This window comes from Megalopta genalis, unplaced genomic scaffold, assembly GCF_051020955.1.
Source record: "Megalopta genalis isolate 19385.01 unplaced genomic scaffold, iyMegGena1_principal scaffold0077, whole genome shotgun sequence".
Taxonomy (NCBI): domain Eukaryota; kingdom Metazoa; phylum Arthropoda; class Insecta; order Hymenoptera; family Halictidae; genus Megalopta; species Megalopta genalis.
This window is the reverse complement of record NW_027476146.1, coordinates 35,160-46,635: the sequence shown is the minus strand read 5'-3', so window position 1 is coordinate 46,635 and position 11,476 is coordinate 35,160. Positions and strand designations below refer to the sequence as shown.

The 11,476-nt window shown below is 48.5% G+C and overlaps 1 protein-coding gene and 1 long non-coding RNA gene across 3 annotated transcripts; one reads left to right on the top strand and one right to left on the bottom strand.

The window, feature by feature from the left end:
• The first annotated feature begins 6,695 nt into the window (after positions 1-6,695).
• On the top strand, positions 6,696-8,654 carry LOC143261984 (uncharacterized). Of its 2 annotated transcripts, none has more exons than XR_013035964.1 (2): positions 6,696-6,789; positions 7,949-8,654. It is a non-coding gene; the product is annotated as an uncharacterized LOC143261984 (long non-coding RNA). The 2 variants fall into 2 exon arrangements; XR_013035963.1 differs by having other exon boundaries at positions 6,702-6,855.
• Positions 8,655-10,011: 1,357 nt separating this feature from the next.
• LOC117221797 (uncharacterized) lies at positions 10,012-11,052 on the bottom strand. The gene is made up of 4 exons (XM_076528002.1): positions 11,001-11,052; positions 10,521-10,577; positions 10,284-10,432; positions 10,012-10,213 (listed from the first exon to the last, which is right to left on the bottom strand). Exons 1-4 carry the CDS (start codon positions 11,050-11,052, stop codon positions 10,091-10,093), a joined length of 381 nt encoding a protein of 126 aa, XP_076384117.1. The 3' UTR covers positions 10,012-10,090.
• Between the last annotated feature and the right edge of the window lie 424 nt (positions 11,053-11,476).

Genomic DNA, 11,476 nt, shown 5'->3' with positions numbered 1-11,476 from the left:
CCCCACACCGCCTCTTCACGACGGCCGCACCAGCGGCCGTCGGGGGCGACGGTTTTGTCGCCCCCACTTTAAAATAGGGCATCCTCGGTTGGCGGGCGGCGGGCAATTAAACCGGCATGGTCCGGTACACCCGCCGCCCGCCTAGTATCAGCTACTCGGGGGGGGCTCTAGGCGTGGGCGCACACGCCGCACCCCCCGCTCACGGCGACCCCGCTCGGCAGCCTCCTTCTGCAACATTACCTGTTCGCAGAAGGCTATGGCTGCCGCCCATTTTGTCGGGCTCTCCAGCATGGCCCCAACTAAGCTGGAGAGAGCGAGGTCGCCACCAACTTTCCTAGTTAGGACTCGGCGCAGCACTGAAAAGGCGGGGCACACCTCCAGTGTATGCTGCGCCGAGTCCTCCTCCGCGCCACAGTGGTGGCACACCGTCGTCGCTTCCCGACCGATGCGACACAGGTAGACACCGAAGCAGCCATGCCCGGTGAATACCTGCGTCGCACGGTAGGAGAGCCTGCCAAACCGCCTCTCCCGCCACGTGGTGAAGTGCGGCAGGAGAGCCCCGGGGACGCGCTCGGCGGCATGGGAACAAAGCTCCGCATGCCACCTGGCGAGCGCTAGTCCCCGGGCCTGGAGCTCGAAGCCCTCGACCGCCTCTTGCTCCGGCGGGTCCCCCCGAGCCCGGCCAGCGATGCATATGCGCCTATAGACATAGGCGCGCATCGCCGCCTGCAGCTCGAAGGGAATTTCTCCCGCCAGAGCAAGCGCCGCCACGGTAGACGTGGTGCGGTACCCCCGTATGAGGCGAAGGGCCATTTGCCTCTGAAGCCGGCGCAACAACAATGTGCTGCGCCGGCTTGCCCTCACGGACGGCGCCCAGATCGGGGCGCCGTATAATACCATTGACCGCACCACGCCTAGGTATAGGCGGCGCACCATATCGCCCGGTCCCCCGATATTGGGCAACAGGCGGCCTAACGCGGCCGCCGCCCTCTCAACTCGGGGGACGAGGCGGCCGAAATGTGCTCCGAACCTCCAGTGGCTGTCGAGGATCAGTCCGAGATACTTGATCTCGGACTTCACCTCGACGCAGGCTCCTCCAACCCAGATCCACGATCTGGCCCGTGGCCGAGACCAAGGCCGTCCAAACCAGACGGCCTCGGCCTTCTCCGGGGCCACCTTCAGCCCCAGACCGTGGATCCTCGCGACGACGGCTGCCACCGCAACTTCCGCTCGTCGGATGGTCCTCTCGAAGGTGTCCCCGACGGCGACCACCAATGTGTCATCTGCATAGCAGATGAGGGTGGCACCGTCGGGTAGGGAGGCCTTCAGGACTGCGTTATATCCCAGGTCCCACAGGAGTGGTCCTAACACGGACCCCTGTGGGACCCCGCAGTCCACTTCCCTCCGTATCGTCCCGTACCGGCCCGGGTATTCCACCCACCTGCCCCGCAGGTAGGCCCCGATTACCCGCCTCAGATAGGGAGGCACCTGGTGTTCAGCCAGGGCCTCCCTAATGGCGGACCAGGGCAGGGTGTTAAACGCATTGACGATGTCTATCGACACCGCCAAGCACACCCCGCCCCGTGCCACGGCATTGTCCGAGAGGGACTTTAGACGGTCGATTGCATCGACCGTCGATCGCCCCTCCCGGAAGCCTAACTGGCAGTCCGCCAGATCGGGGCCAACGCGGGACAGGTGCCTGGCGAGGCGGGCAGCAATGATCTTTTCAAAGATCTTGCCCACCTCGTCCAGGAGGCAAATGGGCCGGTACGCGGAGGTAGAATCCGCAGGCCTCCCATCCTTCCTTAAGAGGACCATCCGACTTCTCCTCCAGAGGTCCGGGAACACCCCGGACCTCAGGAGCCCGGAGTAGAGGCCTCTAAGCCTCTCGCCCAGGACGCCCATGGCAAGCAGCCAGACCCGGCCGGGGATACCGTCCGGCCCCGGGGCAGTATTCTTGCCCCGGAGCCATTTGACTACCCCGGCCATTTCCTCCGGCGCGACCTCCAGATCCGGGGACCACTCGTGTCCCTCTAGCTGAGGGACGGGCCGGGACGCCTCCCCGCTGACGGGGAATAGCGCGTCCACGACCCGTCCGAGCATCCCCGGATCCAGGCTCTCCGTCAGAGGGGGCGCCCAGGGACGTAATCGTCCCATCGCCATTTTATATGGGCGCCCCCATGGATCTCGGTTGATAGTGCCGAGAAGGTCGCGCCAGGCCTGGCTCTTTGCTTGCCTGATGGCCAGCTGCAGGGCGACCACCTTCTCCCTGTATCGCCCATACAGCTGGATAGCCAGCTCCACGTCGGAACGCCGTCGTCGACGGGCGCGGGCGTACTGGCGTCGCGCGCGAACGCACTCTGTGCGCAAATCCGCTATCGCGCGCGACCACCAGTACACCGCCTTCCTCGGGAAAACCCTGGCCCGGGGCATGGCGACGTCGCAAATGGACGTCATTGCGCCCCGGAACCATTGGGCCTCCCTTGTCCCGTCGACTGGCCCGGCCGGTGTTGCTGGCCAGGCCACGACGTGGGCTGCCGCCATCAGGGCGTCCTGGTCGAGGCGCTTTAGCGCCCACCGCGGCTGAGGCGATCCCTCATCAGCGGGGCGACGTCGGGGCGTCGATGGGGCGACGGAGAGGCCGAGAACAATGTACCTATGGTCAGACAGTGTCTCGACCTCCTCCGCCACCCTCCACCCCGTAATACGGCGCGCGGCGGGGGGCGTTGCCCATGAAAGGTCAACGATGGACCCCCCATTATGCCGCACGCACGTATGGACCGAGCCCGTGTTTAAAAGACGGAGCTCGAGTCCCGCCGCCCAGTCAAGCACCTCCCGGCCCCTCGGGTTCGTCCTGGGGGAACCCCAAGCCGGCGACTTGGCGTTGAAGTCCCCCAGGACCAGCACCGGACGGGGCTGGCAGCGGGAGACGCATCTCCCCACCCCGTCCAGATACTGCACAAACTCCTCGAGGGACCACCTTGGAGGTGCATAGATCGCCACAACCGCGGTGCCGCCCCAGTCAACGGCCAGGTATCCCCGACCGCGCTCGATAACGGAGCACGCCGGGGACCCCGGCCGGCCTACCCATATTATAACGGCGGAGCCGCCCAGGTCCCCCATCCAATGTGGATGATCGGGAATCCTGTACGGTTCCGCCGCTACGGCCAACCCGGCACCCCGCTCGGCCAGGAATTGCACCAGGAGGTCCTGTGCCCTGGCCGAGCGGTTCAGGTTGGCCTGTATTATAGGGCCCTTGGGCGCCATTACGGGCAGGCCTCCACCTCCATCGCCGCCGCGGGAGCGGTGGCGTCTGGGGCCTCTTTGGCCCCATCCGCCCCCGCGGGCGCGACGGTGGCACCTTTGGGTGCCACCTTTGGCTTAGTAGCCACGGTGGCCGTCGCCTTGACCACCGCGGATTTTCTCCCCCTGCTGCCCCTGCCGCGTTTCGCGCTGGCGGGGCACGCCCGGCTACCGAGGCGGTGGCCGGCCGGCTTGCCCGCTCCCGCACAGAGCGGGCAGTTGGGCTTCGCCGTACAGCCGGCCACCTTGTGGTCCCGACTGCCGCACCCAAAGCAGCAGCCGGAACGATCCTCGGCCGCAGTGCATCGCTGAGTTGTTTGGCCTAGGCCAAGGCAGCGATAGCACTGCAGGGGCCGGGCGCTGAGGGCCTCCACCGTCGCCCGGGTCCAGCCGACCGTGAGCTTGCCCGCGACCGCAACTTTACGCGCGGCCGCAGCAGGGCACTGGACCCAGAGGGTGCCCAAACCGGAGGGGGAAGACCGGATTTCGCCGGTCTTAACCTCCCCCCGGTCGCACCCTCCCACATGGGCGACGGCCACGGCAACCTCCTCCGGCGTGGTCGAGTCGACCAGGCCGCGCACCCTTAGATCGGCCTTCTTAATTGGGCGCGCGACCTTCACGCCGGTTCCCGCCAGCGCGTCCGCCATCTTCGCAGCTAGGGCAGTGGCCTTAGCTGCCCCATCAGCCCCGGGGACCTCCAAAATGATTCCCCCCGTCACCGCTCTCCTGGGCTTTAACGAGGCGATGCCAATCTCTGCCAGGTCAACCTTCGACCTGGCAGTGGCCATCGCCTCGGCGTACGTCATCGCCCCGCCGGCCGGTACCGTTATCGTAACGGCAGCCGTGCGGGGCGGACGCGGCGGCAGGGGAGCCCTCTTCGGGGCAGCCGGTGCCACCCGTTTCGCCGCCCTCCCGGCCGAAGAGGCCTTGGCAGCCGCCGCAGGTTTAGCTGCGGCAGCCGCCTTTTTGGCCCTTCGGCCAACTACCCTCGACCACAGCTCAGTAGGAGGTGTGGTGGAGGGCGGCACAACAGCAGAGGCAGCCATCTGCTGTGGGGGCTGCATCTGCGCCGCCTTAGCGGACGCAGCCCCTCCTCCACTGCCACCCTTTCTCCCCCCTTTCTTGTCTATCGACGGGCTGGAGGCGGGCGGCACGGGCGGCACCGACCGCGGATCCTGCATCCGCGGGATCAGCTCCCTCCTGAACGATGCCAGCTTGGCATCGATCAGGGAGCCGATCTGTTGCAGCAAGTTTGCCGGCGCCGCTGCGGACGCCGGCAAGGGCTTCCCTCGCCCAGGGCGTTGGGGCCCTCGGGCGCCGGCGCCAACCAGCGGCCCCGTGCCCCCCTCAGGAGCCGGCGGCGGAGGCATCTCGGCTGCTGCCGGCTTCGCCTCCACCGCCTGACGGAGTCGGGCCACCTCGGTCCGCAACTCCGCCATCTGCTCTCTGAGGAGAGCGTTCTCTGCTTCCAACAGCCGGGTGGCGTCGGAAGCTGACCTCATGGTCAGCTCCGCAACGCCCGCCCGGCTGTTCAGGGCCGCCGCCTGCAGGACCCGCACCGTGGCCGGCCGCAACTCCCTTGTTGCGCTGGAGATCCTGGCCACTTCGGCCAGGCTCTCCATTATTGACGCCGCAACGTCTCGCGTCGGACGACTGCGAAGATTCGCGGCGACCTCCACCTCGTCCGGAAGTGGGTCGACCGATCTCCCGGGCTGCGGCCCCGGGGCCACCGGGTCGAAGATCGCCGCGATGAGGCCCTTGTTGGCCTCCGTCAACTTACGTTTGGCCTCATAGAGGCCAACGTACTGTCCAGTAGTTGGCGGCCTTCCCCGCTTCCTCCCTGTTGAGGAGCCAGGGGCGCTCTGCGAAGAGCGGTGAGAGGAGACCGAGTGATCGGACTCCTCTCCCGCATCGCATTCGCCAAGTTCCAAAGCGGACCTCTCTCTGCCGCGTGTTGCGGGAAGTTCCCGCAACACCGACCCATCCATGCGCTCGAGGCGCACGCTAGCTACGCGCGCCTCCTCCTCCCTCTCGTTTCCCCCCTCCCCGGTTTTTTTATTTTGTGAACTATCCATGATAAATCCCACGAGTGTGGTCGGAAAGGAGGTCACCCCGGGTAGAGCCGCCATACCCGGGGAAGGCTAATACGCCCGGGGGATCGCCAGGTACCCCGGGGTTGTCCGCTAACGATTGGTGCACCCACCAACCATAGCTGGCGCTGACTCCAGCTACGCCCTCTTCACCGCGCAACGCTGCTTGGGGCTAGGGATTTTTTAGAGAGGTTGTCATCCTCGCGGTCCAGCCGGCTAAGGCAAGACCCCCGTTCCTGTAAAACATGACCACAGGTTTACGGTATGTGTCCGACTTTAGTTGGCCCCTCACCTCAAGCCACTCCGGCTAGGTAGGACCTGCCAGGGAATAAAATCCCCGCCGGCACAGCCTTGAGGATCATTGGGGCACGAAGCCCCCCCACCACGACAAGGTAGCGGACACGGGGGGGATTAAATTTACCTTGAGATATTAAATTTTCATTAATTTGTGATATTGATTTGAGATTTGAACTTATAAAATTAACAGCATTATTTTTCTGTATAAATCATTGAACTTAAATCATTTATTGCCAAAACTGCCTTGATATTTTCTCTTACTATTATTGGTAAGATTGATTTATTTTCACTATTTCCGCTATTATTCCCCATTGCCAGATCGTTATGATGCTGGACATAGTCCACAGGTCGGATCCAATGGCAAGCTCCTTTTTCAATTTCATTATAATTTTCTGCCACAACATCTTGCCTGATGCAGGGCATTTCAGTCAACAAGTCGGACAATGGTGAACACATTTTATTAATTTCATTATCATTCCCCGCCACAATGTCTCGCCTGATGCAGGGCATTTCAACCGACAGTTCAGACAATGGTGAACACACTTTATCAATTTCATTATCATTCCCCACCACTACGACACGCCTGATGCAAGACATTTCAGCCGACATTGAATTATATTATTTTCTAATAAAGTTTTCATTTGACCTTTAATTTCGTCTTTATGAATTTGAAGAAAACGATATTGTTTCGTGTTAATTGATATTTCATTAGTAGTTTGGATTTTGTGTCGGTAAATAAAATTGATAAGGAAATTCGTTTATAATTTTAAGTATACATCCTTTTTCTAAGTCGTTTAAATGTTCTAACTTAAAAATTTTAACCAATTCAATTAATCTATTTATTTTATCTTTCAATTTATTTATTTTAAGATCTGCTCGAGCTGAGCGTGAAGAATCTGGTTTAATTTCAAATTCCTCCAACTCGACGACTGTACCCTTACTCTGTCGGCAATGGTGTTTAGCGAAGGTTTTAATATAACCAGTCTTTTGTCTTGTTAATACTTCCCCAACATATGCTCCATTGCTTGTATCCAATCTATTCATATAACCTTCTGAATGCTATTTTTTATTGGAAGAGAAACTAGGATTTTAGTGCGAGGTGATAATTCTAACGTAATAGTGGAACAAAGAGGATATTGTTTTTCATTAATTAAAAATCTATTTGGTAAGTTCTTTTAAATTTTAAAATAATTTCTTGATTTTCTAAAAACGGCATACCAAGTATTCCAGCTGTTTTAATGAGAAGCGAATCATCTACTACTTGCAATTTAACGTCAACATTTTTAATGGAAATTATCAATTCCCCATTTGTAATGACTACTCCTGTTAAGTAATAGATGACTTCAAAATTTATCTCTATTTCTTTACTAAAATAACCTCTTTTTATTAGATTTACTTGAGAACCAGTATTAACTAAGAAACAACATGAGTTTTTATTAAAGATTTCGTGTTGAACTGAAATGATTAGTAAAAAAGAAAGATCATTCAAGCTAATTTGGTAATTATACCTGAGGATTTGGCGCTTGTAATTTGAGGACAACTTTGTACTGTGCCCTTGTACGAAGTCTTGTGCGAGTTTAAATCTTTGTTTTTGAGAATGAGAACTGTTGAAGATATTTTCTGACTTCCTTTTATCAATTTTTGCAATAATTACAATGGATATTGAGAAGATTATTTGATAATTTAGTACCAAACAATCTATCCCGATTACATTGAAATTCTGGGCAATCTCTACGGCCCCATTTATAACACCGCCTGTTCTAACCGTACTCCTAACTCTATTGCTTCTTCTAAATTATCTATTCCCTCTTTTGAAATTAACATACTTATATGAACATCTCTTAAGCATCTATGAAATCTAATTATTACTGTTCATTTTAATAAGATTATTACTCCTGGTAATTCTTTACAATGGTATTTTTCTTTAGCTGTACCTAAACCCTTATTTAACATTTCATATAACCATTGACCATAGATTTTTATACTTTCTTTATCTGTTTGTGTAACTATCATTAATACATTATATATGTGATGGAAATCATATGCTCTTGCTAAAAATCCAAATTATTTGGTTCTTGTCTATTTTCTATTAATTATAATGCATATCCTATTTTATTCTTTATTAAAGCTAATAAATTTTCTATCTAGCGATCTAACAAGCCTACATTGTTTAATAAACTTAAATAAAGAACTTGATTTTCCTCGAAATCTCGGCACCAATTCAGTGGCTAATTTTAATGATAGATATGCATTTTCAGGCTCAGTGAATGATAAATTACTATTTGGAAGAGAAACTGCAGAAGATGTGAGTGGAAGATTCGACAAAGGAGATGAAATTTCAACAGATGAAGATTTTGATACAGACAAATCTCCATCTATATGAATTGGTTGCAACTCCTTATTTACAGAAGACTGCTGTGATGAACAATCCTCAGATGAGCTTATTTCGAATGTAGTTGTTATGTCTTCTACTTCAAAATCTTTGCTACTAGTCAGGTTCAGCTTACGTTTTCATTTTAGTTTCTTTAACAAATCAGCACGCCACATTTTAAAGCTTTATATACCCTCAACGAAATAACTCAAATTCCTAACTCAACTCAACATTAATTCAATTAAATAACTAGGCGAATGATACTATTAACAATTATGTAATAGTGATAGAAAATGTCTCAATGATGATGATGATGACCTCAGAAATGCCTCGATGATGGTGATGACCTCAGGAATGCCTTGATGATGATGACTTCAGAAATGCCTCGATGATGATGATGACTTCAGAAATGCCTCGATGATGATAGTGCCCTCCACAACGCCTCATTGACGAAATCTTTGCACTTGTGATTTCAGGAGGAACGGTAAAATTGACTTTACTATGGTGTCGCTGAAACCACCTTGCTTCGGTATTCATCGGTATTCATATTATTAGTTTTATAATAATCAAAATAAAGTAGTCACATGAAATTATTTTAATTTTAAATGCATTCATATAATGACATACAATTTATTAATTGTTTTTGGTCCTAAATAGTTATAAATTAATGTCAAAGTTTAAAAAAGTACCAATGTGCGTAGTTTCTCCGCAATATAAACTAAAAATCATTAGCTACGAATATAACTTACGGGTTTTTGATAATTTCAGCAATTGTAATATACTTAATAAATGATACAACTCAAATTCTCTAAAACTCTGAGTTTGAGAATTTTTTGTAGGTAATTACTACATTAAATATATGGATATGAGGATAATATGAGGATATGAATGCAAGTTTCAGCTTTCTCTTTAATACACAAAAAATGAATGTCCTATTATAACACTGTCCGACACGATTTTTGGGTTCCTATAGCCACTATGAAATTCTTGTAGAGCTTCACTCCCTAATCAAGAATTTGAAAACCGAATTGCTCCATCACCCTCAGTTTTTTAAATAAACGAACTTTTGTAAAAACCCAAAATTTTCGGCAAAAATGAGGTATTGCATGAAAAGTACAAACATTAGAAAGTTCTAATTGGTGTTAAAAGATAGAGGAGATTTATTAATTGTTTTTGGTCCTAAATAGCAATAAATTAATGTCAAGGTTTAAAAAAGTGTCGACGTGAGCAGTTTCTGCGCAATATTTTTGTATTTTTATGAAAAGTTTTTTGTTGAGCACGAAAACTCTACCCAGGATCGTATTCTGTAAACATTTCTGAAGAAGAAACGGCCCAATAGAAGCGTCAGGACGATGTATATTTTGAGTAGGTCAAGAAAATGTTCGTCAGCAACATGTACACGACGTTTTGCCGCCATGAGCTTCGCTGCTCGTTTCTCTCTGTCCGACAGGGCCGAAGCTATGGGTAATCAACACCGATAGAGGGATCCAGTAGAGCACCAACTTAGCGTGTGGAGCGTGCCATTTTTTTTAGTACCTCAATGTGCTGTCTTCTTTGACATATTTTTATGGATAATAATCACCAATACAAATATAATTTTTATATAAAACTTGTAAGTGATGAAGTTTACTCAATATATCATATGAAAAATATGACTTAACATGATAAATATTGAATAGAAGTAATCCACGAATAAAACAAATCCCTGAAACTGCAGGTACCACTAAAGCTAATTCTTGAGAACCAAATAATGATCTTATTTTGTTGTCATCAATAAATTGTAAATCAATCACCCATATAGTATATATAGAAATAATATAATGGTTACAAGCAGTATCACTTTACTTTTTTCACTGTCACTATTAAACATTTCAAGTTATTAATTGAAAGTATATTGAAAATGGTTACATGTATTATCCCTTCTTGTTCTTCAGAAGTAGATAATAGATCTTATATCTGTGTACTTTTATTTATTTACGAAATACGAGATTTATATTAATTATATTATTATTATATTATTATATATAAATTAATGATCAACATATTCTTGTTCAAACTTCATAAAATCTTCTTCTGTAAATTCAGTAGTTTCAGGTTCTTTAGGTTCTTCTTTCTTTGGAATACATTTCTTCTTTACTGCTCGATCTAAAAGCTGTAAGCAATTTATTAAGTAATATAATCTCATATGGAAATTAACCAAAAATTTTTTAACTACTTGATACCTTGACTGTTACATTTGTGTTAATGCGATTTTTACTAAGCATTAATAATCTTTCAACATTTTTATCTGTAAGGTCCTTCTCTGATGCTAATTTCTTTTTAGTTTCATAAATTGATACTTTTCTTGATCTTTTAAAGATTGTTGCAAGATCTAAAAACATGAATAATTTTTCTTAATTTATTATATGTATATCCTAAAGTAAGATCTTTTTTGTTTAGATATTTATATGTAGTCATACCAATTTTATTATTTCTCGATATTATCTTGTGTTTCGATGATATTAAATCCAAAGTATCTTGTTATTTAGTATGATTTTGTTTTTTCTTTTCTGTAAAATGAATAAGTGTTACTTTTGAACAAAACTGAATAATATGTGTATATAAAATGCGAACCCTGGTTCAAAGTCCTCTCATAACCAAGAAGTTCAAGACCTTTATTAAAAAAAAATAAGTGAAAATCTGACATTTTCTATTGTATATTAAATTCGTATGCACGTAAATATTTTATATACATGCATAACTAAGGATCGCACGCGTATGTTACAATTTACAGTGTGCTACAAAAACTCCATTCCATTGATACATACATATTATATTATTTGTGAAGATGCGAAACTCTTGTGATTTTCGGGTTCCAGAATTAATCAAAGTGTTTCTTGATTTTATCACACGATGACACTGTAATACCAATGCGTGACAGTAAGCCGTTTTATCCCTACTGTTGCGGCTCCTATCTTGTAAATGTGTGAACATGGTGAACTGGGCCGCCATCTTTTGGAGAGAGTTTTGATGTTATAATAACTTCGTGTAGCTGCGTTGTTTTGTTTTATTATGGGACTAATAGTGTTTGAGGACTATATGATGAGGCGCTGTGTAGAAACAAAAGAATACAAATGTTAACGAGAGCAACGCGCAATTGAAAGTTTTTTATATATTCTCCTTTTTATTTGTGTATATTAAAAAAAAATATTTACAAATATTGAAATAATAGTTAGTAACGTTTGACTTCCGTTACTTTAAACGGTAAGTACTACAATTAACTTGGAGACATATATATATATATATATATATATATATATATATATATATATATGAGATATTATGATTCTAATAAGTCTTCTGGATGTCGCGTTTTAATCTTCTAATTGTATCCGCATAGCAGTTTGCTGTTAGTGGATTTGGGTGAGTGTTGATT